The following is a 26,908-nucleotide window of genomic DNA, read 5'->3' on the forward strand; positions in this document are numbered from 1 at the left end:
TAAATCAAAACAACAACAACAAAAACCCAATTGATTTGTGGCCAGATGGGTACAGGGTGCATTCTGGATTCTAGTTTTTCTTAGGAACAGTTTCTACCACAGAACGTTCTTTTTCTGGAGAGCTCTGTTCATGGAACTATATAGGTTCATATGGGCAACATTTCTCTTTAGAATCTACCTTCTGTGTGATGGTTATGCTAACCTGTAAAAGTAAATAAAGAATTTAAGGTTCCTTCTGTTTAAATGTTGGATAAGCATCCAGAAGATTTTGGTAACAGTTTGGTTGACATTGCAGATGGACTGTGCAGGGCCTTGTCAGGGTGTGCCAGGGACCCTTGGGCTGTGTTGATACTTTGTGAATACCAGAGACGTCTCAAGCCAGTTCATGAGCCAATTATTTGTCCTAAAGATGCTGTCAGTGGTGGGTCTTTCAGTCATCTAGGGAAGGAAAATTATGACCTTCCATGTAGGTAAGTACCAACTGACAAGATGCTAGCATCTCTGTGCAGAGTAGTGCACAATTGCTGGGATACCAGAAACCTTTGGAAGCCACATATGTACTGTAATCTGAGTAAGAGTTCCAGAATCAAGGGCACGTGGTTGGCTCAGTCAGTTAAGCATCCGACTCTTGATTTTGGCTCAGGTCATGATCTCATGGTTTGTGGGATTGAGCCCCATGTTGGACTCTGTGCTGATGGGGCGGAGTCTGCTTGGGATTCTCTCTCTCTGCTCCTCCCCACCTCGTGTTCTCCCTCTCAAATAAATAAACTTTAAAAAAGTTACTATTTTTTTGAAGTGAAATGCTATCCTTAATACTGAGATTATGGCTTTCCTTTTTTTTTTTTTTTTGATATTTAAAAAGTCATTGTTTCCTGCAATTAAGGTAATTATGGATGATAATTTATCCTTTGCTTTCTTTTCGTTTTTTCCTTTGTGTCTTCACTCTCTCTTCCCTCCCTCCTTGTTTGACCAAGTTGAAAAGTTGGCAACCCTTTGTTGGTTTTCTTTTCTTTCCTTTCCTTTTCTTTTCTTTCTTTCCCTTGCTTTCTTTCTTTCTTTCTTTCTTTCTCTCTCTCTCTCTCTCTCTCTCTTTCTTTCTTCTGTCTATCCATTCTGTGGGAGTGGGGGAGCACGGGAGGGGCAGAGAGAGAAAGAGAGAATCCTAAACGCTGTCAGTGCAGAGCCAACCCACAAACTGTGAGATTGTGACCTGAACCAAAATTGAGTCAGATGCTCAACTGACTGAGCCCCCAGAACCACCCCCCCATTGTTTTTCTAAATGAAAAGAAAAAAAATTTACCTGCCCGCAAAAGCCCAATGTTTTGGAACTATGGAGCTGGGCCAGCTTTTCAGACAGGTCCCTTGTGCTTGGTTCAGGGAATAGGTGACTTGGTACACTTGATTTCTTAAATGGGGTGAGTTCTCAGAAGCCCTTGAATGTCTTACTCTTCTTACAGGGTAGATAACCTTACTAAACTTTCTGTTTTATAATTTAGAAGTAAACAAGTGGATGTTAAATTAGTTTGTTATTTCAAATTATAAATTATGAGCAAGTGGGTAATATGATTTTGGTTTAGTTTTGGTTTTATTTGTTGTACAGATTGTTCTGTTTGTAGTCTGTGATGGAATGCATAAGATGTATGACCTGTCCCACCCACAGGGGGACCTGTGGTCCGTGGACTGTTGTGTGCAGACTCCTGTGTTTGCTGTGCTGGCTTCACACAGAGTGCCATCGATGACCCCTCTCATCAGTGGGGGATAGTGCAGTGGGCACCTCAGTGCCTCTGTGAGTGGACCTGCTGGCGAGACACTGCCTGTGCCCTCATATGGAAAAAACAAGCCAACCGCTCCATGAAGGGGAGCTCCTAGATACCTGGAAGGACTTAATGACAGAGTTAATAATACTGGAGAGATATCTCAGTAGCCTGGGCAGTGACATGGTGATGTCTGGGGAGCCTCTAAGGGGGCAGGGTTAAGAGGTAGTCTGGATAAGAGCACGTGAGTTTGAGTGGATCTGTGTTGAGGCTGAGAGAGAGGTGCAGGAGGATCATTGTACTGCTCTCGCTATAGTTAGGCATGTGTGAGATCTCCCAAAACAAGTTAAAAGTACAAGAAAACAAGTAAAATCCCCAGCCATGTAGGAACAGTGATGAGGTGCAGATTTGACCTGGGACCTCTGTGGCTCCTGGTTGCTGGGGAACACTGAGCATCCCTACCCGCCTGTGGACTCTGTGAGAGAGAACCCTGCAACTGCTGCGGGGGGCAGGGGATGCTCTGCAGGGTTCACGGAAGCATGATGTTCTCAGTCCCTCTCTCCCTTTTTTGGGGGTGCGCTCCGGGTCCAGGCGGCCTGGCTCCCTCGGCTGTTTTTTTCCTTCAATCTCCGTCTCTCCCTACAAGCAGTCGTTGTGACGTGTTCATTGGATACCCTGTTCTGTGTCTATATTCCTAGGAATGCATGTTGTTGTGGGGTGTGCATATATTTTATTTTACTTTTATTTATTTTTTGGGGGGTCTTTTTAAAAATTTTTATTATTGCGTGTAGTTTAAATTAAAGGGGTGGATTGCATTATGGACCTGATTTGTTTCTTATGTTTTCTCGTATAGCATCATCCTTTTAGGAATCCATGCTGTCGTGTGTCCCTCTAATTCTCAGTCCCTGTGTGTGACTCCCCAGTTTGCTTCCTTCTCTGCCACCTCATCCTTGTGTGGGGTCCTGCCGCTCCTTTGGGATGTGTAGGTAGGAGTGGGATCGCTGGGTGAGCGCCCCACAGCAGCCGCCTGTCTTCTCTCCTGTCGGGAGTGTGTGAGGCTTTTGCCTCCTGTGCCGCCAGCTCTGCTAATGACCTGGCCAGTCCTGCAGGTGTGGAGTGAGAGTACTTAAGTAATTACTTATTTTTTCAAAGAATCAGTTTTTAGTTAATCTCACTATTAAAATGTCCTATTTCATGGATTCGGGTTATTATATTTATCTGTTCTTTTTCCTTTTCTAATGTTCTTGTCTAACTTTTTTTTAATAACCCATTTTTAATGTTTATGTATTTTTGAGAGAGAAAGAGAGAACGTGAGCCGGAGAGGGGCAAAGAGAGAGGGGGACACAGAATCTCAAGCAGGCTTCAGGCTCTGAGCTGTCGGCACAGAGCGTGACGTGGGGCTCGAACTCATGAGCTATGAGATTATGACCTGAGCCAAAGTCGGGTGCTTAACTGACTGAGCCACCCAGGTGCCCCATAACAACAACAACAACAACAACAACAACAACAACTCCTCCTCCTCCTCCTCCTCCTCCTCCTCCTCCTCCCCTCCCCCTCCTCCCCTCCCCCTCCCCCTCCCCCCTCCTCCTTCTTCTTCCCTGAGCATCTACTCAGCACTGTGAACTTTTTTATTTTAATGTTTACTTATTTTTGAGAGACAGAGCACAAGTGGGGAAATGGGGGAGGACAGAAAACAAGCAGGACAAAGGATCTGAAGCAGGCTCTGAGCTGACAGCAGTGAGCCTGATGTGGGGGTCGAACTCTTGAACTGTGAGATCATGTCCAGAGCCCAAGTTGATACTTAAGACTGAGCCACTCAGGTCCCCTAAGTTTTTTATATATTCTAGATAAAAGTCATTTATTAGATAATACGATTTGCAAAAAATAAAAAAAAATTTTTTTTTTTAACATTCATTTTTGAGAATGAGAGAGGCAGAGCGTGAGCAGGGGAGGGGCAGAGAGAGGGAGACACAGAATGTGAAGCAGGCTCCAGGCTCTGAGCTGTCAGCACAGAGCCCGACGCGGGACTTGAACTCACGGGCTGGGAGATTATGACCTGAGCCGAAGTCGGACGCTTAACCGACTGAGCCACTCAGGCACCCCATGTATCTTTATATTTAAAGTAAGCTTTTAATACCCCGAATACAGTTCTTGCTTTTTAAAATCTTATCTATTTCTTTTTTTTCTATTTCTTTTTTTTAAACATCTTTTAAGGTTATTTATTTAATAGAGCAAGAGAGAGAGACAGACAGCCAGAGCACTTGAGTGGGGGAGGTGCAGAGAGAGAGAAAGAAAGAGAATCCCAAGCAGGCTCTGCACTGTCAGCACGGAGCCTGACGACAGGGCTTGAACTCATGAACCATGAGATCATGACCTGAGCTGAAACCAAGAGTTGGACGCTTAACAGACAGCCACCCAGGCACCCCTATTTCTGTCTTTAATTGAAATTATTCATTTGCATTTAACGCACTTATTGACATGGTTAAGTTTATGTGTGCTGTGCTGTCTTGCCATTTTTTTCCATTTGTCCTGTTTGGTTTTGTTGCTTATTATTTCTTATTCTTCTTTGTCTTCATCTTTTTGTCTTCTTTTGTATTAATCCTGTCCTTTTTTAGGATCCTGCTTGAAAAACTTGTTCCTTTGTTGATGGGATCATGTGATCCACCCAGCCACTCACCCACTCTGTGGCTGAAAGCGGGTTGCACAGAAGCCGTGTCTAGTTGCCCCTCTTTGGAAGAAAACCTTGGCAGGGCGGGAGTCTCCCTGTGGTTCCTCTCTTTCCTTGGATTGTATGTTATTCAAGTGTTTGAGTCGTTCTGCAGGGCATTTAGGAGAGACAGCCATGTTATCCTGAAACTACTGGTAATTGTTTCTGCTCTCACAGGGTATATTGCTTCCACCCACAAATATCCATCTACATTTCTCACAACAGAAATAGGAAGATCTTAGGACCCAGAAGGAAACTAAGTATAGTGTCAGACTGTGGAGTCACTTGCGCTGCAAGTCAGAGGCCCCACTGACAGTGCAGGTGCTGGCCAGAGGGAAGCCCAGGCTGTGCTGTTGCTTAGCTCGGTCTGGCAGGTGAGTGGGATATTGGCATAGGAGGGACTGAGCACAAGAGCATGTGCAGAAGGATAAAGGTAGGAAAGTGTAGTTTGTGTGGGAAGAAAGACAACGTCCTTGTGGCAAGGGTAGGGTTAGGGAGAAAGCAGGAAGTGCCAGAGGGCCTGGAGGAATGCTGTAAAGTGCAGCCTGGTGAGTGGTAGGCATATGGGTAGCAGAGGTTTTGCGGCTGAGTTGAGAGGAACTTGAAAGTGTCTGTGTTTTGAAAAAGTGAGTTGGATGTAGCAAAGGCAAGAGGCTGCAAAGGAAGGAAAGGGGGCTGGCTGGATGTGGTGGAGCCTGCTCCTAGGGCAGCGGGCTTCACACACACAAATTGCAGCTTCTACGTTGTGTGAGGTCTTTTATTCTTCTGATTAAAGATACTAGAGAAGATAAATCCCATCTCCCGTTACCATAATTTTGCAAACAATCGATGTAACATTGAAGAAGAGATTTCATAATCTCAAAATACAAGTTTAACTTTGTTAAACATAACAGGCTTTATGTTTTTCATTTTGTATCAAACAGTGAAAACTTTGTTGCAAACCAGCCTAGGCCCTCAGAGCCTGCCCTATGACACTCACTGAGCAGGACAAACCTTGTGTTGTCCAGGCAAAGACAGCAAGAGCCTGGAGAGGGTGGGTGGTGTGTGACGCAGAGGGATGGCTGGGTCCATAGCGATTTCTCAGGTGGCTGTGGTGTGGGGCCTAGTGTCAGGGGTGTGGATGTGAGGGAGATTGTGGCTTCAAGGATAAGACTGGGTCATTTGGTGGGATGGGTGGTGAAAGGGGGGGCCTGGCTGGGGGACAGCAGAGCTGCTGAGGGTCAAGCAAAGTGAGCTGTCAGGAGTTTGACTTGCTTAGGTTGAGGTCTGCCAGATGTCTGGTGTTCTTTTGTGAGATGGTGAGTCAGGCATGGGCAGGAGAGGAGACACAGGGGAGGCTCAGGAAAACTAAGTTTGTTATACGTCCAGTCCTGGAGATAGGAGGTGTGGGCCTCACCCAGAGCCACATGGGGAAACCCCAGGGGGGTCGGGAGGTATAAGACAGGAGTCGGGGAACACTTAAGCCATGACCTTTATTGGGGTTTCCACAGGAAAGATAAGGCATGGCAGGATGAACAGCTTAGGATCAGCTAGTTTGAATTATTTTGGTGGGCTCTAAGCTGTAGGGGTGGTCCCTAGTTGCCTGGCCCCTGGCTGTGGGATAACGAAGGCAGAGGAAGATTGTCTCCTGGGATGTGTGGGCCCAGAGAGGAGTAGTTGCTCTGGATGGAGTAGATCACAGTGATGCTCTGGCTTGGGCCCCTTGCTGTCTTTAAGACTTGGCTGGTCCTCGGAGGGGCAGCCTGTTCCTAGCCAGAGAGTTGTTTTAAGATGTCAAACGTGATATACAGGAAATTAAAAATGTATGCAACTGGGGAGAGATGCCTAGTGTTCACACAGGCAGGGGTGGGACCCTGAGGAGGTGGGCTGTAGAGTTGCTAACTTTCTTAGGGTGGAGGGGCATCCCCAGTGCTGACTCATGGGAGACATGGGATGTGCTGGCCTCAGGGAGTGGAGGAAGAGAGTAAGAGCACTGAAGGTATGTCCAGCATTGGGTGGGAAAGGAGAGCAGGGAAGGTGAGCCAGCGGGAGGGAAGCCAGAGAAGGCACAGGCTCAGCGCTGGGAGCTGGGGAGCTCTTGCCGGCTTTGGAGCTGGACCCGGGGAGATGTGCTGAGGGCAGCTCCTGGGGAGGGCACCCTCCAGCCCTGGCTCGTGCCGGGGACGGACTCGTTGGACTTTGGTGTAAACTTTCTGAGGGTGGATTCGCACTGCTTGGGGGAAGTGACCCTCAAATCTTTGCTTGCAGCTTCGTGGCCGTCACCATGTTCTGGAAGTTTGACTTGAACACCACGTCCCATGTCGACAAGCTGCTGGATAAGGAGGACGTGACGTTGCGCGAGTTACTGGACGAAGATGATGTCCTACAGGAGTGCAAGGCTCAGAACCAGAAGCTGCTGGGCTTCCTCTGCAGGCAGCAGTGTATGGAGGAGCTGGTGAGCCTCATCACACAGGACCCACCTCTGGACATGGAGGAGAAGGTCCGCTTCAAGTATGTACCGAGGCTCTGACGGGGGCCCAGAGCTGGGCAGGGCTGCAGGGAGGGCAGGCAGGGAGCTGGTGGGCAGCATTTGAGGATGGCCAGAGCCAGGGCTTCTGACAAAAAAGCCCACTTTAAACATTTACCCCATCTGAGAAGGAAGGAGGCCACTCCCCGTGGGGTCTGTTTTTGTGGGGTTTGAGATTTCTGAATCTCTGTGTGTGTGATTTCTCATCATGAGTTGTGCTGAGTTATGCTGTCATCTGAGTATCTTGAGTGCACATGTGTTGAGGGAAGACTGACCCCATGACAAAGAAGCAGATGGGACTGCACACTGGTGGGAAGTAGGTCCCAGCCTGGTGAGATGGCCTGTCAGGAGGGGTGGGTGGCATCTGACTGCTCGACCATGGGGACTTGGGATCAGAGGAAATAGGCCATGTCATGAGTAGTACTGACCGTTCTCAGAGTTTTTCCTAAAATGTTCCATTCAGCATTTGGCCAGCATGTTAGGAGATGACAGAAGAGCGGTGGTGGTGTGGCTAGGGCTGGGGGTAAGGACAGAGGTGTGTGAATGAGAGTATAGGACAGAGTGGCAGAGCCTGGGACTAAGGACACAGTGGGAATGGGTGCAGACAGGGTACCCCTCGGGTTCCAGTGTCTGTAGACAGCCAGATAGTGGATGGTGGTAAAGTCTTAGGTTGGCTGAGTGTGGCCCACAGGTCAAATCCTGTTTTTGTATGGCCTGCAAGCTAAGAATAGTTTTACGTTTTCTTTTAAATTTTTTTTTCATAAATTTTTTTTTAATGTTTATTCTTGAGAGAGGGAGGGAGAGACAGAGTGTGAGCAGGGGAGGGGCAGAGAGAGAGGGAGACACAGAATCAGATGCAGGCTCCAGACTCCAAGCTATCAGCACAGAGCCCGACGTGGGGCTGGAACCCACAAACCGCGAGATCATGACCTTAGCTGAAGTCAGCACTTAACCAACTGAGTCACCCAGGCACCCTAGAATAGTTTTACATTTTTAAATGGTTGAAAAAAATCAAAGGATAATACTTTGTTACACATGAAATTGGTACCACGTTGACATTTCCTTGTCCGTGAAGAAAGTCTTGTTGGAAGGCAGCCACACTCAGCCTTTGGTGACTACAAGGGCAGAGTTGGCTAGTTGCAACATAGACTATCTAAAATACTTACTCTCTGTACTTTTACAGAAGTCTTTGTTGACTTTTGTCTTAGGAGAAAAAGAAAGCTGGAGAGGGTGACGAGAAGTGCCTGTGCAGGGGGCATTCAATCTAGGGACACCCAGTGAGGGTGGTCTGTCACAGCCTCTGACAGGGAGCCCTGCAGATGCTGGCAGAGGAGAGCCCGAGACAGAGGCAGGGGCTTGTTGGTGAGGAGCCTGCGGGTTTAGGGCTGTGGTGGCCATCTGCAGAAAGTCGGATGGAAGCCGTTGTGCGCGGGACATGCCTGGTCAGTGCCCCTTGTCTCAGCGTCCCTGTGGGTGTCCCCCATCCCTTTTACCCTCTTACCCCTAGTGTGTCCTGTTTGGTGATAAGTTATATGGTCTCCCTGTGTAGAGGGCACTGGTGGCAAGATGGGGAGCAGGGGCAGGGCCATGTGTTCCGGATCGGGGCAGAAGGATCTTGGAGTGGCATCAGTGAGCCAGGAGACATTTGTGTTCAGAGTCAGAAAGTTGGGGAGTCAGAAAATTCGTGCCTGAGCACAAAGCCAAGAAAACAAAGCTGTGAGAAAACCATGACTCTGGGGACTTAGAGAAGTTAGCGAATGGGACCGAAGTGAGCACGTCAGCTCCACTGTAAGCAGTGTCTGCACAGTCACACGGGGTAGACTAAGCCCTGGGTTTAAGAATTGTGGTTTGATTTTACAGAGAGGGTGAGGGGCAGGGAGCAGGAGAGCCGTGTCTTCATCCTCCATCATGAGAGGTTGGTTTGTAACGTCTGAGGGTGACAAATGAAGAAATGCATCTGTATTTTATTTAGAAACACGGAGGTTAACCGCAGGTCTGAGGATGGACACGGGAGGCTGGAGGCTGCTCTGCCTTACAGGCCCTGTCCAACTGTCTGAGTTTGAAAGCCGGTGTACATATCGCTTACATAAAAAATCAAAAATTAAAAAAATTAAAGTTAATTTGATTAAAAAATTTTTTTTAATGTTTGTTTTTGAGAGACAGAGACACAGACAAAGTGTGAGCAGGGGAGGGCAGAGAGAAAGGGAGACACAGAATCCACAGCAGGCTCTAGGCTCTGAGCTGTCAGCACAGAGCCCGACGTGGGGCTCAAACCCACAAACTGCAGGACCACCACCTGAGCCAAAGTTGGACGCTTAACCGACTGAGCCACCCAGGCGCCCCAAAGTTAGATTTTAATTAAAATTAAACCAAAATTTCCTTTTTGAGGAAAGGAATAGGATGGATGGATAGATGGATGAGGTGGTAGGTAAGAAAGCAGTAGAGTCAAGATTAGTTTTCGAAGATGGGAAAGACACAAGTAGGGACGTCGGCCAGGAGTTAGCACACCAGCTCTGAAAGTGCAGACAGGAAGTACCGCAGGCCAGTGGAGCCGCTGTGGCGCTCGGCTCTGATGTGGCGTGAGAGCCGCCACAGACCGTACGTGAGTGAGTGAGTCTGGCTCTGCTCCTGTAAAGTTGATGTACAGGAAGCACTGCCTGTGCATCTCAAGGCTCTAGGCAGCTGCCCATCGTGGCCGGCCTGATGGGGTCAGCAGCGACGCCTCCTGTGGCCGTCGTGCTTTTGAAGCGAGGGCTTTGCCTGCAGACCTGGCTGAGCAGCGTGGCTAGCTGCTTCACCCCTGCATGACTAAAGGCTGGGTTATGAGGGGACTTTAGTCCACATAGGGGAGGATGTGTGGGAGCCATGTCTGCTTCAGAGAAGCTGCCCCTGGGTGCCAATTTGAGGTCAGGCAGCAGCCGCTGTTCCTGCATAAAGCCAGAGTCTGCAGGCAGGTAGGGCTTGTGCAGTAGCCCTGGGCGGAGAGTTCGGCCACTGGGTCCAACCTGAGAGCCATGAGGAGGTCCTGGTCTTTCTCTTGAGGCTCCTGTCCAGTTGGCCTGCTGAGTTCTCAGCCACTTGAGAAACCAGACGAAAGAGCCAGCAGACAGACGTCAAGACAGCACTGCAGTTACTTGCAGAGTGCAGTGGAGAGTGTGTTCCGTAACTCTGGGCAGTGGGCTTCCTTGTTCCAAGTTGCACAGTCAGAACTGCTTGCTGGGTAGGAAACAGGGCTGCAGCAGGATAGCCCCCAGAAAGGACACCCCCCAGAAGACCCTGCAGTGCTACAGTCAGAGCAGGAAAGCTGGCTAAACCCATTTGCCCGGATCACCCTCCCGCCTGCCCCCGCGGGGCGCAGCAAGTTTTGGCACAGCGGGAGGCATCTGGAGGGGAGAGGGATTCCCTCCTTCCTCACTCTGAGAACCCAGGCCCACCTTCCGTATTCCGGGACCTCGTCATCGTCTTTGGTTTCCTTCCTGTGGGGAGTCGTATTCTCTAGCAGCCTCCTGAGGAGTACGATGTGAAGGGCGATGTTTGCAGATGAGGCCTGTCAGTGCATTGTTCTCTGTTCATGCTTGTTTGAAACTCCCTCTGCCTTAGACTCTGCACAGACGCCATTTTCTGTCCTTTTGAAGACTCCATGGTTGGCTCCTCTTCTGGCCTTGCTGCTGACAAGCCGGACAGATGCAGCAGGACTCCCAGGTTTTCTCTTCTCCAGGGGGCACTTCGGTCCTTGTCTAGTCCCGTTGTCCTGGAGTCTCCTGCTACTGTGAGATCACCCCCGGGGTCAGGCAGGGCAGTCCCAGAAGCAGCATCTATAAGCAAGGAGAGTTTTGTAAACAGTCGGCTCAGCTGTGAACAGTGCTGCATATTTGTACCACGGTGAAGCTGGCCCTGGGGTTCTTGTCAGTCCCTGTGCGGGGTACTCCATGGTACCACAGGGCCCTTTCAGTCTATAAATTCATGGCCTTCCCCACAGGGAAGCTTCTTGTGTTGCTTCTTTTATAATTTTCTCCCTTCCGGTTTTCCCTCTTATCTCATTCTGCAGCTTTTTAAGTTATTTATTTTGAGAGAGAGAGAGAGAGAGAGAGAGAGAGAGAGAGAGAGAGAGAGAGGAGAGGCAGGCAGAAGGAGAGAAAGAGAGAGGGAAAGAGAGAATCCCAAGCGGGCTCCGCACTGTCAGCACAGAGCCTGACACGGGGCTCAATCTCATGAACCAGGACATCATGACCTGAGCCGAAATCAAGAGTGGGATGCTTAGTAACCAGATGAGCCACCCAGGTGCCCCCTCTTTCTGCAATTTCTAATCAGGTGTTAGATCACCTGAATTAATACTTTTCTTCGTATTTTTGCTCTTAATATCTTGTCTCGGCCTTTTTGTTCTACATCTGAGAAGCTTCTTCAAATTTTATCTTCTTATCCTTTCATTGATTTTTAAAATTTCTATCATATTTATTTATTCATAAAATTTTTAAAATAAGTTTATTTATTTATTTAGAGAAAAAACACCAGGAGGGGAAGGGCGGGGGGGCGCGGACAGAGGAACTGAAGCGGGCTCTGTGCTGTTAACACAGAGCCTGATGTAGGGCTCGAGCTCATGATTCATGAGATCATGACCTGAGCCAAAGTTAGGTGCTTAACCGACTGAGCCACCCAGGAGCCCCAGCCCTTATTTCCTTTTAAAAGAGAGACACTTTTTTTTTTTTTTTAATTTTTTTTTTCCAACGTTTTTTATTTATTTTTGGGACAGAGAGAGACAGAGCATGAACGGGGGAGGGGCAGAGAGAGAGGGAGACACAGAATCGGAAACAGGCTCCAGGCTCCGAGCCATCAGCCCAGAGCCTGACGCGGGGCTCGAACTCACGGACCGTAAGATCGTGACCTGGCTGAAGTTGGACGCTCAACCGACTGTACCACCCAGGCGCCCCGAGAGACACTTTTTTAAAATAATCTTTTTATTAAGGTTATTTATTTATTTATTTTGAGAGAGAGAGAGAGCGAGAGCATGAGCAGGGGAGGGGCAGAGAGAGAGAGAGGGAGACACAGAATCCAAAACAGGCTCCAGGCTCTGAGCTGTCGGCACAGAGCCCGGTGCAGGGCTCTCTATCCCACGAACTGTGAGATCGTGACCAGAGCCAAAATCGAGAGTTGGATGCTTAACTGACTAAGCCCCCCAGGTGCCCTTGGGAATAACTTCTGAGTCCTGTACTGGAAAGAGAGGGTCAGGAAGCCCACTCCTCTCCTGAGCCAGGCCCTCTGCCCTGTCCAGTAGCTGCTGCCTCTGTGTCCAGTGCTTTCCAGTTGGTGCTCCCTCTGTAGCCACCTGAGACTTCGATTCCCTGGTGTGCCACGCCAGTCCTCCGGGCCTTGCCAACGATCATTTCCACTTCTCTTTTCTTGTCTTTTTTCCTCTGTATTATTGGAGTAGGAATTTGAGAGGGAATGCTAACAAGCCTGTATATTTGATCTGCCATGCTTAGCTGGAGTTCCTATTCTCTGCATAAATCTTAGAACGAGCTAAAGCAGTACTTTATCTCAGTCCCTCCACCTTAGAGGATCAGTGCCTTACAGCTCAGCTTGCCACATGTGTGCACATTTGCTTGTGTGTGGAGACCAGATTGGGACCATTCCTTGTGCTCTGGAAACATCTCCTGAAGGCATAGTCGATACTTTTCTCTGGGACTTGATTCTTTGGTGCCATTGGTACGTCTTCTCTTGTTGTTTGCAGTCTGGTGGGAACCTCTCTGCCTGTGTGATACAAGTCTTGCTCTGGCCTTCAGGGTCGCTGACCTGGCCCTTCTGCCCTGTACTCTGAGCAGGCTTTCTCTGACGACCTGTCCCTGGCGCCTCTGTGTTCTCTGCCATGCTGGTCTCACAGTGTACATCCATAGGGCTGAGCTGACTCATTCAACCCTTATAACCATCCCATGAGGTGGGCACTGCTCCCACCTCTCCCTGGGCACTGCCTACACCTCTCCTGGCCTGGGCCTGCCTGCGTATTAAACTGGGACATCTCTTTGTGAATGCCTCATGTCCATCACACCCAGCCTGCCCACACGGCCCTGTTTCTCTGGTCTCTAGAAGGTGCTTTCTCTTCTTGGGGCTGACAAGGAACACCCGTCTCTTAGCCAGACCTAGATTTCTCAATTTCTTCCCCCTTCCACATGTGGTTGACTGCCATACTCTGCCAACTGTTTTCTCCAGGGTCTCGAACCCAGGCCTCACTAGCCAGGCCACAGTGACCACTCTTTGGTTCAGGCCTTTGTTAGGGCTTGTGCAGGTGGCTGCCGGGAGCAGGAGGATCATAGTGACCGACCTTGACCTGGGGCTTACTGTGTGCCAGGCACTGCTCTGTTTTATATTCATCCTTGTGGGGTGGGTGGGCACTTGCACCTCTGCATTCAAATGAGAATGACACAGAGAGGTTAGGTGATGTGCCTGAAGCTGCCGAGCTTGCCCTGGGTTGTGCCAGATGTGCTCTAGGGCAGTCAGCTCCATGGGACGATCCCTTGCGTTCCCAGATGTTTCTGGATATGGCTCCAGGCACTGTTCCTGGCCCTGCTGTTGTGGGCTGTGTCCTGGATGTGGCAGGTTGTTGGGTAGCTGTGCCCATTGCAGGGCAATGGCAGTGACCCTGCGTCTATCAGGTAAGTCAGGGAGCAGAGTGATGTCACGGTATTACATGTGATGGGATAAAGATTATTTTGTATCTGGTCATTTTTATCAAGTGAATAGTACATCATTTGGTATTGGTACATCAATATTGGTATTTCTTTTTTTTTTTTTTTTTAAGTTTATTTATTTTGAGAGAGAGAGCGTGAGAGAGCAAGAGAGCATGCCCAAGTGGGCGAGGGAACAGAGAGAGAGGGAGGGAGAGAATCCCAAGCAGGCTCTGCACTGTCAGCCCAGAGAGACGCAGGGTTTGATCCCACCAACTGTGAGATCATGGCCTGAGTCGAAATCAAGAGTTAGACACTTAACCGACTGAGCCACCCAGGGACCCCTGATGTGGCATTTCTTGAGCCTAGAGACAAGCTGGTTCTGTTTGTTGGTATGCTGGGACAGGAAGGGTATGGAGAGGGAGGGTGCACATGATGGACTTGGTGTCACTAACTGTGTGGTCACAGGAGGTGAGAGCCCTGGCAGGTGGGTGTAAGGGCAGAGGTTTTGAGAGAGGAGATGTCAAAAGACTCAGAAGGTTTATTTAGAGAGTGCAGTAGAGTCAGAAACGGTGAGATACCAGAGTGTAGGGTACGAGGAGCAAGAAAAATGCGTGTGAAAAACATTGAGCTTGTAGTAGTCAAAAATGCCAGTTGGTCACAGAATATTCACGTTTTTACTTCGTTCCAAGGTCTGTGAGTGTTTTGGTCTTACCCATGGACCTGCTTCCTACGAGGCTGGTCGTTTAAGCAGCTTCCTGAGAGCTGGAGAAGTCTAATTTCACCTCCAGTTGCTTGCATTGTGCCCTCTTAGGTATCCAAACACAGCCTGTGAGCTGCTGACATGTGACGTGCCACAGATCAACGACAGACTAGGAGGGGATGAGACTTTGCTGAACCTTCTTTACGACTTCTTGGACCACGAGCCGCCTCTGAATCCTCTGCTCGCCAGTTTTTTCAGCAAGACCATTGGCAACCTCATTGCAAGAAAGACTGAACAGGTGAATAATCCGTCAAGCTTGTGTGGTTTGGGGTGGCTGGCATAGCTGATGCTGACATTTCTTTCTGTCAGCTGTCGCTGTGCAAACTGTATCATTAGGGCTTGGAGAACAGTGTTTCTGACTGTTCTGTGGGACACAGGTGGAGCAGTGTGGGCTGCTGGTGTGAGTTGGAATTTGATGAGGAAAGTGGCTTTCTGAGGATGTTTCTGCAGCCTGGCTCTGGAATAAGCAGCTCTTCCCGCCATCCCTGAGAGCTGCACAGGACTCCAGAGCACGCTGGCATGTCTTGTCCTGACCCAGTCACAGGCATGAGGAATAGGGATATACCTGCATCATGACAGGTTCTTAGGACGCCCACCTTCTAAGATCTGCTGCTCTGTTTATGTGAGTGGCAGGTATCCATGTGTCGAGGACACTTACTGTTTCAAAGCAAACAAAAGAAAACTTCTAGCATTAGGCTTCTGTAAAAATAGTGAGTGCATTTGTTTCATTAGCTGGAGCATGGTCTTCTTAGAGTGGGTTCTTGCTGCTGCCTGTGCTTCAGGGCCATCAGTGTGGTGGTGTCCTAGGCCTGCCCCCAGCCTCAGCAGTTAGTTTTGGTTAGTATTCACCTTTTATCCCTTCCTACCATCCCCAGTGGATTATTTCAAAACAAATACTGGATATCATATAATTTTTAATAAATATTATGGTATAAGGGCACCTGGGTGGCTCAGTTGGTTAAGCATCCAACTCTTGGTTTCATCTCAGGTCATGATTTCACGGTTTGTGAATTTGAGCCCCACATCCGGCTCTGCACTGACAGTGTGGAGCCTGCTTGGGATTCTCTCTCTTCCTATCTCTCTGCTCCTCCCTGGCTTGTGTGCGTTCTCTCTGTCTCTGTCTCTCGCCTCTGTCTCTCTAAACCTTAAAAATTTTTTTTAAATCTAAATATTATGACGGGGTGCCTGGGTGGTTCAGTCGGCTAAACGCCTGACTCTTGATCTCAGCTCAGGTCATGATCTCATGGTTGTGAGATGGAGCCCCACATCGAGCTCCGTGCTGAGAGCATGGAGCCTGCTTGGGATCCTCTCTTTCCCCCCACCTTTCTCTTTGCCCCTCCCCCACTTTCTCTTTCTCTCTCTCTTTTTCAAAATAAATATTTTAAAAAATATTATGGTATATATCTCTAAAATGTAAGGACTTATGGGGCGTCTCTGAGTGGCTCAGTTGGTTGAACGTCTGACTTTGGCTCAGGTCATGATCTCGTGGTTCATGGTTTTGAGCCCGAAGTCGAGCTGTGTGCTGACAGCATGGAGCCTGGAGCCTGTTTTGGATTCTGTGTCTCCGGATCGCTCTCTGCCCCTCCCCCACTCATGCTCTGTCTTATCTGTCTTTCAAAAATAAATTAACATTAAAAACATAATAAAAATAAAATATAAGAACTTTAAAAAATTCTTTTAAACATATCTCTAGGAGGGGACAAGACTTTGCTGAGCAGATTGCAATATCACATCCCAAAAACATTAACTATAAGTGTTCAGTATCATCAAATATCTGGTAAGGGAACAGACCCAAATTTTGTGTGTATGTCTGGGATTCTGAGAAGGTGTGACCTTCAGGGCATACCATCATTCACCTGAAGAAATTGTTGGCATGTTGTAAGTGTTCAGTGGAGCATACCTTTCATAGGACCTTAAATCTTAGCTTTGCAAGGGATCTTAGAGGACTACCTCACCTCAGATCTTTTTCTGAACCAGTCAGAGCATAAGTGAAGAGTGGCGGTAATGCAGGTAGTGAGAGAGGCTACAAGTAGTGGCAGTGGTTCTAGGATGCGACAGGGAGTCCCTCACACTAGTGACAGTGCTGCGAGGATTGAGGGCAGGGGGCACTGTGGCCATCAGGCAGGGAGTGGTAGGGGTGTCCTGTGTCTGTTGGGCAGTGGTGGTGGTGGTGGGGGCGGGGTCCCTGTGGCCATTGGATAGTGAGGGAGTCACTCTGGCCATCGGGTAGTCGCGGGGGGGTCACTGGCTGTCAGATAGTCGGGGGTCACTGTGGCTGTCGTGTAGTGGTCGGGGGTGGTCACTGTGGCTTGTGGCTGTTGGCTAGTTGAGGGGAGGTCACTGGCTGTTGGTAGTGGAGGGGGTCACTGATGGGTAGTGGGGGTCACTGTGGCTCTCGGGTAGTGGTAGAAATTCCAAAGACCTTTCAAGTCTGGCTCTTGCATCTCAGCTCATAATTGTCTGTAGCTTCACAATATTCCTCTGCTGCTTTCAGATATTTGCTGAATTTTACTGCTTCTTAACAATATTTCTGTCTTCTTCCCTTGTCCAGTGCATCAAAATAATATGAAATGCACTGTTTAAAGGTATTTCTTATATTGACAAACATGTAGCACATTTCTATGAATTTAAGCAAGACAGAAACACATGAACGGTCTCCTCTAATACTCTAGATCAACCACTGTTGATTATTTAGTTGATGTTCCTCTTTTCCTGTTCTTTTCCTGTAAGACATATTAAATATATTTTTTTAACGTTTTATTTAGTTTTGAGAGAGAGAGACAGAGTATGAGTGGGGGATCGCAGAGAGAGAGGGAGACACAGAATCCGAAGCAGGCTCCAGGCTCTGAGCTGTCAGCACAGAACTCAACACGGGGCTTGAATCCATGGACAGCGAGATCATGACCTGAGCCGAAGTCGGACACTTAACCGACTGAGCTACCCAGGCGCCCCCTGTAAGACATATTAATATGTATTTATTATTTATTGTCACGTAATGATTTACTCTGAATACTACAAATTGTTTTTTTCACTTAGAAATAGATTTTGTACATCTTTTCTTATAGAGCTACCATATTCTTTTTTTTTTTAATTTTTTTTTTAACGTTTATTTATTTTTGAGACAGAGAGAGACAGAGCATGAACAGGGGAGGAGCAGAGAGAGAGGGAGACACAGAATCTGAAACAGGCTCCAGGCTCTGAGCTGTCAGCACAGAGCCCGATGCGGGGCTCGAACTCACAGACCGTGAGATCACGACCTGAGCTGAAGTCGGATGCTTAACTGACCAAGCCACCCAGGCGCCCCTAGAGCTACCATATTCTTTTTAGCAGACATGGAGTCTGTGGTATTGCTACACCAGAGTTCTGTATCAATAATCCAGGAGTTGACGTGGTTCTAGGGTCTGCTGGGATAGGGCCAGAGTGCTTCATCACATGTTTCCATAAAAGGCGGGCTGCACTGGAAGGACCTACTGCCTTTTCTTAACTTTTCATTATAGATTATTTCACACATTAAAAAAAATTGTTTTTTAATATTTATTTTTGAGAGAGAGAGTCAAAGACAGAGACAGAGTGTGAGAGGAGGAGGGGCAGAGAGAGGGCGACAAGGATCTGAAGCAGGCTCTGAGCTGTCAGCAAAGAACCCAATGCGGGGCTCAAACCCGCGAACCGGAAGATCATGACCTGAGCTGAAGTTGGATGCTTAACTCACTGAGCCACCCAGGTGCCCCGATTATGTCACACATTTAAAGAGAAAATAGTTTACAAACCCTGGTGTTTCTTTCACACAGCTTCAACAGTTGAATAAGATTCTGACCAATCTTATTTTTTCTGTTCCCCCTATTACCAACCCCCATTCCAGATTATTTTGAAGCAAATCGCAGATATTTTATTATTTTATATGTAAATATTCCCATATGTGTTTCTACAGGATAAGGACTCTTTACAGTTCTTTATTACTGAGGAGTAGTCCAGATTGTGGATGGACCACAGTTTAACTGTTCATCTTTTGAAGGACATATTAGTTGTTGACACTTTTTGTCTATTAGACATCAGGCTGCTATGAATATTTGCATATAGTAGTTCCACCTTGTCTGCAGTCAGCCTGGTCCAGAAATAGGTGATCCTTCTCCTGACATAGCATCAGAAGGTCAGTAGGAGCCTCATGCCACATCACGTGCCCAGGTCATTCACCTCCCTGCATCTCATCAGATAAGCAGTTTATCATCTCACATTACAGGAGGCAGGGTCAATATAGCACAATAAGATATTTTGAGAGAGAAAGACCACATAACTTTTCACATAACTTTTATTATAGTACGTTATTATAATTGTTCTATTTTATTATTGTTGTTAATCTCTTATTGTGCATAATTCATAAACTGTTTCATAAGTATGGATAGGAAGAAACAGTACATATAGAGTTCAGTACTATACTTGGTTTCAGGCAACCATTGGGGGTCTTGGAATGTATCCCCTGTGGATAAAGAGGGATAACTGTAGTTTTTTTGTGTGTGAATTGTTATATTTGAAAAGAATTTCTTGGGGCACTTGGGTGGCTCAGTCTAAGTGTCCAGCTGTTGATCTCACCTCAGGTCTTAATCTCAGGGTCATGAGTTCAAGCCCTGCTTTGGGCTCCACGCCCAGCATGGAGCCTACTTAAAAAAAAAAAATGAAGTGAATTTCTTATAAACAATACATAGTTATGTGTTTTTATCTGTTCTACTGATCTATCTTTAATTGTCATATTTAGGCCATTTACATTTAATGTAATTATCGATATGTCAGGACTGCCATTTTATTGTAGTTTTCTGTTTGTTCTGTTTTTCGTTTCTTTTCCTTGCCCTGGGTGTTAACTTGACCATTAAAAAAATTAAAATTAAAAAAATTTCATCTAAGTTTAAATTTAAAAAATTTTTAAAAATTCCATTTTTGGGGGGGTGCCTGGGTGGCTGAGTTGGTTAAGTGTCCAACTTCGGCTCAGGTCATAATCTCATGGTTCATGGGTTTGAGCCCCACATTGGGCTCTGTGCTGACAGCTCAGAGCCTGGAGCCTTCTTCAGATTTCTGTGTCTCCCTCTCTTTCTGCCCCTCCCCCACTCACACTCTGTCTTTCTCTCTAAATAATAAATAAACATTAAAACAAAATTTTTTAAATACTCCGTTTTGATCTACCTGTAGTGTTTTCTCATGTGTCTCTGTGTAGATTTTTAGTGATTGCTTTAGGTGTTACCACACAACTAGGACATGCATGTGGTTTGAATGGATACAGTGAATGAAAGTGGTTGAGCCAGCAGAGTATACCAGTTCCTTTTGCTTGCTAACCCTGAATGTTATCATTCTTTTTCTTCTAGCTGTTGTGGTGGGTATATGTAATATAGTGTTGTGATCTTAATTTGTGATCTCCCCGGTGACTAATAAGGATATATACCTTTTCATATATTAATTGGCCATTTGGGTACTGTCTTTTGGGAAGTCTCTTGCCCATTTTCTGTTAGGCTGTCTCTTCTTTTTGATTTGCAGGAATGTTCTGTTTTCATGGATATAGTCCTTTGTTGACTTTGTGTTGCAAGCATCTTTTTCACTCTGGCTAGCTGCACCCACACCCCTTAGTATTAGTGGTATTTTAATGAGCAAAGGTTCAGATTTTTATGTTGTTCAGCTTTTTTTTTTTTTTTTAATTTATGGTTGGTGGGTTTTTTTGTTGTTAAGAAACCTCTCTACCACAGTCACAAAAATCTTCTGTATTTTTTTAGAAGTTTTATTGTTTTACCTTTCACATTTCTATCTATAATTTACTTAACTGATTCTTTTTTTTTTTTTTTTTTTTATTTTTGGGACAGAGAGAGACAGAGCATGAACGGGGGAGGGGCAGAGAGAGAGGGAGACACAGAATCGGAAACAGGCTCCAGGCTCCGAGCCATCAGCCCAGAGCCTGACGCGGGGCTCGAACTCACGGACCGCGAGATCGTGACCTGGCTGATGTCGGACGCTTAACCGACTGCGCCACCCAGGCGCCCCTTTTTTTTTTTTTTTAAGTTTATTTATTTTGAGAAAGAGAGCACAAGATGGGGAGGGGCAAAGATACAAAGAGAGAGAGAATCCCAAGCAGGCTCCGCACTGAGCCTGACACAGGGCTTGATCTCACAACTGTGAAATCATGACCTGAGCAGAAGTCAAGAGTTGGATGCTTAACTGACTGAGCCACCCAAGCACCCCTGAAATTGATTCTTGTAAATGATATACAGTTTGTTTTTGGTTTTTAAATACGGATGTCCAGTTAGCTCAGCAGCATTTATTGGTAAGGCCCTTCTCTCTCAGTTGCTTTACAATAATGCCCCCCCCGCCCCCATCATAAGTCAGGGGCTCACATATCGTGTGTCTGTTTCTGGACTTTGCTCTGTTGTCCTGTTTGTAATTGCACTGATGCAATACTGTCCTAATTCCCGTAGTTTTATAAGTCTTGGTATTTGATAATTAGTCCTCTCACTTTGTTTTTCTTCAGTATTTCTTTTTACTAATTTTTGCCTTTTGCATTATTTTAGAATGAACAACTTAAAAAAAAAAAGTCTATTTATTTTAAGAGACCAAGAGTGTGAATGGGAGTGGGGCAGAGAAAGAAGGAGAGAGAGAATCTCAAGCAGGCTACACTGTTGAACTCACAATCCGTGAGATCATGACTTGAGCCAAAATCAAGAGTTAGATGTTTAACCAGCTGAGCCATCCAGGTGCCCCTAGAATGAACAGCTTTTGGACTGAGGGTCAGTTTCCACATTCTCCCCAGCCCTCCTCTCCCAAGAAAACCTACCAAAATTTTTATTAGGCTTACATTGGCTCTAGATTGGGGTTGGCAAATTATGGCCCATAGGCCAAATCCAACCTGCCACCTATTTTTGAAATGAAATTTGACTGAAACACAACCATTCTTACATATTGTCTATGGCTGTTTTCGTGCTACAGTGACAAAGCTGAGTAGTTAGGGCTTCTTTGATTTCTCTTGGTAACATGTTATAATTCTCTGTGTAGTGGTCTTACACATGTTTCATCAGGTTTATTCTTAGGTAGTTGATATTTTCATATTATTCTAAATAATATCTTTTTTATCAAAATGTTTTACTAAGATAATTGTGGATTCACTTGGCAGTTGTATAAGGTAATTTGAAGAGGTGCTTTGTATACTTTGCCCAGTTTTGTCAATGGTGACATTTTGCAAAACAGTAGTAGAACATTACTGCCAGGATATTGACATTCATACAGTCCATTGATCTTATTCAGATTTGTTCACTTTTTTTTTTTTTAATGTTTATTTATTTTTGGGACAGAGAGAGACAGAGCATGAACGGGGGAGGGGCAGAGAGAGAGGGAGACACAGAATCGGAAACAGGCTCCAGGCTCTGAGCCATCAGCCCAGAGCCTGACGCGGGGCTCGAACTCCCAGACCACGAGATCGTGACCTGGCTGAAGTTGGACGCTTAACCGACTGCGCCACCCAGGCGCCCCCAGATTTGTTCACTTTTGCTTATAGCTGTGTGTGTGTGTGTCTGTGTGTATGAAGTTTGGTACTGTTTATCACCTATACAGGTTTACTTATCCATTATCAAAGTCAGGATACTGAACACTTTCAAAACCACAAGGATCCTTCGTGTTGCCTTTTTATAGTTACTTCCATCTTCCTTCACCTCTACCCCTTCACCTATCCCTAGCCTCTGGCACTAATCTGTTTCCATTTCTAAAATTGTGTTATTTCAAAATGTTATTTAAATTAAAGCATACAATATGTAGTCTTTGGGGACTAGTTTTTTCCAGCATAATTCACTATAGATTCATCCAGGTCATTGTGTGTTTCCACAGTACATTCCTTGTTACTGCCGAGCAGTGTTCTGTGGGGCAGGTGGACCACGTGTTTCTCCAGTCACATGTTCAAGTACATCGAGGCTGATTCCAGTTTTTGGTGATTATCAGTAAAGCTGCTATTCTAATAACTTATCTGTCATTTTGTTTCATCCATGTACAGGATCATGTCATCTCTGATTGATGACAGTTTTGTCGTTTACAATTCTTATACCTTTTATCTCTTTTTCTTGCTTTATTGCATTGTCTAGAACCTTTAGTACAGTGTTGAATCAAACTGGTGATAGTGGGTCTCCTTGTTTTATTACGTCAGAAGGAAAGCTTTCAACATTTCATAGTTAAGTATGAAGTATATTATGAGTTTTTTATAGATTTTTTTGTTTTAATCAGAGTTAAGGGAATTTTCTTTATTCCTCGTCTTTTTATAACATTAATGGTTGTTGAAACTTATCAGATGTCTTTATTGAGTTTATCATATGATTTTTCTTCTCTATTCTGTTAATTCATAAATCCTGCCCATTGGTTTTCTAATGTTAAGCTAGCATTGGTTTCATGGTATTAGCCTCACCCATTTGGTTGTGGTACATTATGCTTTCTTTCATGTGTTGAAGTTTTGCATCTGTGATCATCAGTGAGATTGGCTTATAATTTGCCTATCTTACAATGTCCTTATCAGGTGTTTAGATTTTTTTTTTAACATTTATTTTTGAGAGACTGAGAGAGACAGAGCATGAACAGGGAGGGGCAGAGAGAGAGGGAGACACAGAATCTGAAGCAGGCTCCAGGCTCCGAGCTGTCAGCACAGAGCCCAACGCAGGGCTTAAACCCATGAACCATGAGATCATGACCTGAGCCAAAGTCAGACGCTTAACCAAGTGAGCCGTCCAGGTGCTCCCTATATCAGGTGTTTAGAATCGAAGTTTTATGTTCTTATATAATGATATGGGGCATATTCTCTCATTTTATGTTTCCTGGAAGAGTGTATGTAAGATTAGGAATTATTTTTCTTTAAATACTGGGTAGAATTTACTAGAAAGTCATTAGAGCTTGGAGTTTTCTATATGAGGAGGCTTTTAATTATAGATTTTGTTTCTTTTGATGCTCCTAGAACTATTCAGATTTTTTATTCCTTTTTGTCAGTTTGAGATGAGTGTGTTTTTTAAGGAAATTTTTCATTTTTTCTAAATTTACATAAATTGTCATGAAATCGTTTCTACTAACCCTATCCTGGTGATAACCCATGGGCTCTGTCCTGATGCACCTTGTTTCATTCCTGATGTTGTTCTTGGCGCCTTCTCTAGGGGTGTGTACTCATTCTCCTTACAGAGCCTCCTTCCCTTCACCTCTTTTCCTTCTTCCCCCTCTTCTTCTTCGCATCTCAGCATGAGTATGGCTGGGGTCCCTCAGCGAGGTGGGCCATCTCTGTGCCCCCCATCTCCATTAGAAGCCTGGGTCCACCTCGGTGACCTGCATGTTGTAGGCACTTAATCTCTGGCTGAGCTGAGCTGAGCTCGTAGACGTGCGATTGAGAAGGACTTGCCCAGGCTTCTCCACCTCTGTCTCCACTCTCACCTGCAGCCCACCCCCATGCCCGGCTGTCCACATCCTGGTGGCACTGGTCGCCAGCCGGCCATGCGTCGCCGCCTTTTCCTTTGTAGAACCTTAGTCCTCTTTCCCTCCCTGGCTGCGGCCTGTCAGTGACTGGCTGTCTCGTGTGCTCTGTGCTGTCAGGTTGCATCCCAGGTCTGGGGGTTGCAGCGACGACGTTACTCTGCTCCGGTCTGTTCACACTGGTTATTCCTGTTGGGAGAACTTGAGGCAGTACCGAACGAGCAGTACTGAATGGCTGCTGTGCTATCTGAGGATATTTGTGTCATCAGAGCATAAAGCCTCAAACCGTGCAGCTCTCCATCAGCCGGGGATCTTCATGGGCCCCCACCACTGCCACATAGACTTCCCTGTGTTCAGGTCTCTGCCTGTCCTTGGAAAGGTCTGTCTTACAACTTTTTCTAGGTCTCCATAATTTCTGCTCAGTGTAATTGAAAATTAATCTTTCTCATGAGAGTTCTTGGGGGAAGCATTTCATGGGTGTCAGGCTTATCACGCACGGTGTGTTTGATTTCAGGTGATTCTGTTCTTGAAGAAGAAGGACAGGTTCGTCAGTCTGGTGTTGCAGCACATCGGCACCTCGGCCCTCATGGACCTGCTGCTGCGCCTTGTCAGCTGCGTGGAGCCTGCTGGGCTCCGGCAGGAAGTCCTGCATGTGAGTGTGTGGGCCCCTCCTCTCTGGAGCCCTCTCCCTGTCGGCTGAGTGCAGGCGAGGTGAGGGCCTGCCTCAGGGAGGCCAGAGTTGGGTGAAGGCACTCAGAGAGCACTGGAGGGCCAGTACCTCCGGCCTTCCACCCGCCATGATTTTCTCCCTGTGGGGTCATCATGGGTTCTTGTCAGGGCTTGTATTTTGAGGCTGGGTCTGCAGTCTGTACCTTTTCTGCTGTACTGCCTCAGTCTGTTGAGAAACAAAGAGCAGAGTGTTCCTTTTCCTCCTGACACTCTCTGGGCTCCTTCTCTGTGAAGAGGAAGAAAAGGACTTTCCTCACCACCCCCCAGACCCTAGTGTCCCCATGGCCTCAGAGCAGGGGCTCTGTCAGGTCCTGGCTCTATTATCTGGCACCTACCTATGAAGAAGGCAACAGCTGACAAGGATTCTTTGCAGAGAAATCACAGAGACCTGAGCAGGTCTGTGTTTTGACCTGGAGTCTGTGCACGTGTCTGTCCTGACAGGCTCGCAGCCTGACGAGCTGCTCGTAACTCCCTGAGGGCTTTCCCAGAAAAGAGGAGGATTCTCTTTCCCAGAAAAGAGGAGGAGTCTCAGAGGAGCCAGGAAATGAGTGCGGGATAAACTGTTCACTGTTGTTTGGCAGGTTTTGTCTGTGATGGAATTTAAAGTAAAGGCCTGGGCCTTCTTGCCCATTTTCCAGCTCCTGGGACCCAGTAACAGTTGTCATCAGGGTAGCCGTTCTCATGTTTAGGTTCGTTATGGAGCAGCCTCCCACGAAGAGTCAGTCATAAATAGCTAACGTTAGGCAGTGAGACACAGCATGAATGTCAGCTGTTGTTAATGGCGGAAAGCCCACATTAACTTCATGTTAGCAACCGCGGGGGCAGATCTCCCAGTTTTGGATAAGGAAACTCACTGGTCTTCCCTGGGTCCCCACCACCTTTGGGCCTCGAATAGTGTTGGGCATTGTAGTCCTCACAACATTCAGGCACCGGCACCAGACCTCTTTGCTTCTCCCGACCTTGGAAAGGCCCTGACACAGCAGAGAGCAGAGCGTCCATGTGCAGCCAGGCTGTGCACCGGGGCAGCCCTGTTGGTGCCTGGGTGGCTCTGGGCTCCAGGTCATTCTGTCTTCCGAGACACCCTGAGGACAGTATGTTTAGGCGTCTGGACCACTGGTCCCTTCTTTGTGGAGTTCAGGTCTCTCCAGAATTTGGTCACTACTTGTTCTTTCTGGGTCTGGGTGGACACATACGTTGGACAGATCTCTATCCCTGGAACCTGGCACGTGGATTTCTTCTGCACTGACGGACTTTCCTTCTCTTTAGTTAGATGTGAACAGCGTCATTGGCAGGCCTCTTTTTCCCTTTCAGTGGCTTAATGAAGAGAAGATCATCCAGAGGCTGGTGGAGCTGATCCACCCAAGTCAGGATGAAGATGTGAGTATGGCTCCCACAGAGCCCACCTTCCGCAGAGCCCCTCACTCGGGGCTACTAAAGAACGCTCTCTGCTGCTGAGGGCAAGAGTTACATACTTTTCTTCCTTCAATCAAGCACAGACTTCCAGACTATGTCTTTTTACTAAAAAAAGTAATACATACATATTATAAAAAACAATTTGACCAGAATTATATTAGTGATCGCATCTCTGGCTGAGTAACAAATTATCCCAAAACTTAGTTGTTTATAAGAACAAGTATTTTTTAAATTTCTCTTTCTATGAGTCAGGGACCTGGACACAGCTTAGTGGGTCCTCTGCCCAGGGTCTCTTACAAGACTGTGGTCATCTCAGGACTCAGCTGGGGGAGGCCCTGCCTCCAGGGTCACCAGTGGCTCAACAGGACTCCGTTCCTTGAGGGCCGTGGACCTGTCCACGGGGCAGCTCACAACGTGCTGCTGGCTTCCCTTGGAGTGAGCAAGACGGAAGTTCTTCTTCTGCAGTCTTAGAAGGGACAGTCCGCACTGTGGCTGTACTCTGCTCTCTAGAAGTGAGTGGCGAGCAAGACGGAAGTTCTTCTTCTGCAGTCTTAGAAGGGACAGTCCGCACTGTGGCTGTACTCTGCTCTCTAGAAGTGAGTGGCTGAGGAGGTGGGGTTTATGAGGGCGTAAAGCCTCTGGGAGGGAGGCCCCCACCGCCAGTGTGAAAGCATGTAGGGTGGCAGTGGGGCTTCCTCTTGGCCCCCTGCCTGCTCCCTGCAGTGATCACTGTTGAAGAACTTGGGGTGTATTTTTTCTGTGCATGACAAAAATAAACAGACACGCTGCCCTCAGCAATTTGAGAACAGTGGTGCCGACCTGTGTCTGAGCCTGTGCTGTGGCCTGGCCACACTGTTCTCTGTTCCTCTCCGCCCACGGGGCCGTCAGACAGCCGGGTGAGGGTGCCTATGCTCCATA

The 26,908-nt window shown here is 47.0% G+C and overlaps 1 protein-coding gene across 11 annotated transcripts in view; it reads left to right on the forward strand.

Annotated features, from left to right (window-relative positions):
- PPP6R2 (protein phosphatase 6 regulatory subunit 2) overlaps window positions 1-26,908 on the forward strand; it is an 84,117-nt gene that overhangs the window by 37,813 nt on the left and 19,396 nt on the right. For 10 of the 11 annotated variants that reach the window (XM_043563079.1, XM_043563080.1, XM_043563076.1 and 7 more), the window contains exons 3-6: window positions 6,709-6,951; window positions 14,441-14,627; window positions 24,363-24,500; window positions 25,889-25,954. In XM_043563079.1, the coding sequence (XP_043419014.1) occupies window positions 6,725-6,951; window positions 14,441-14,627; window positions 24,363-24,500; window positions 25,889-25,954 (618 nt within the window). In that variant the 5' untranslated portion in view covers window positions 6,709-6,724. Of the gene's footprint in view, window positions 1-6,708; window positions 6,952-14,417; window positions 14,628-24,362; window positions 24,501-25,888; window positions 25,955-26,908 lie in introns of those variants that run through there. The other variant, XM_043563086.1, reaches the window with a different exon arrangement.

Source organism: Prionailurus bengalensis, chromosome B4, assembly GCF_016509475.1.
Source record: "Prionailurus bengalensis isolate Pbe53 chromosome B4, Fcat_Pben_1.1_paternal_pri, whole genome shotgun sequence".
In the NCBI taxonomy this organism is placed as follows: Eukaryota; Metazoa; Chordata; class Mammalia; order Carnivora; family Felidae; genus Prionailurus; species Prionailurus bengalensis.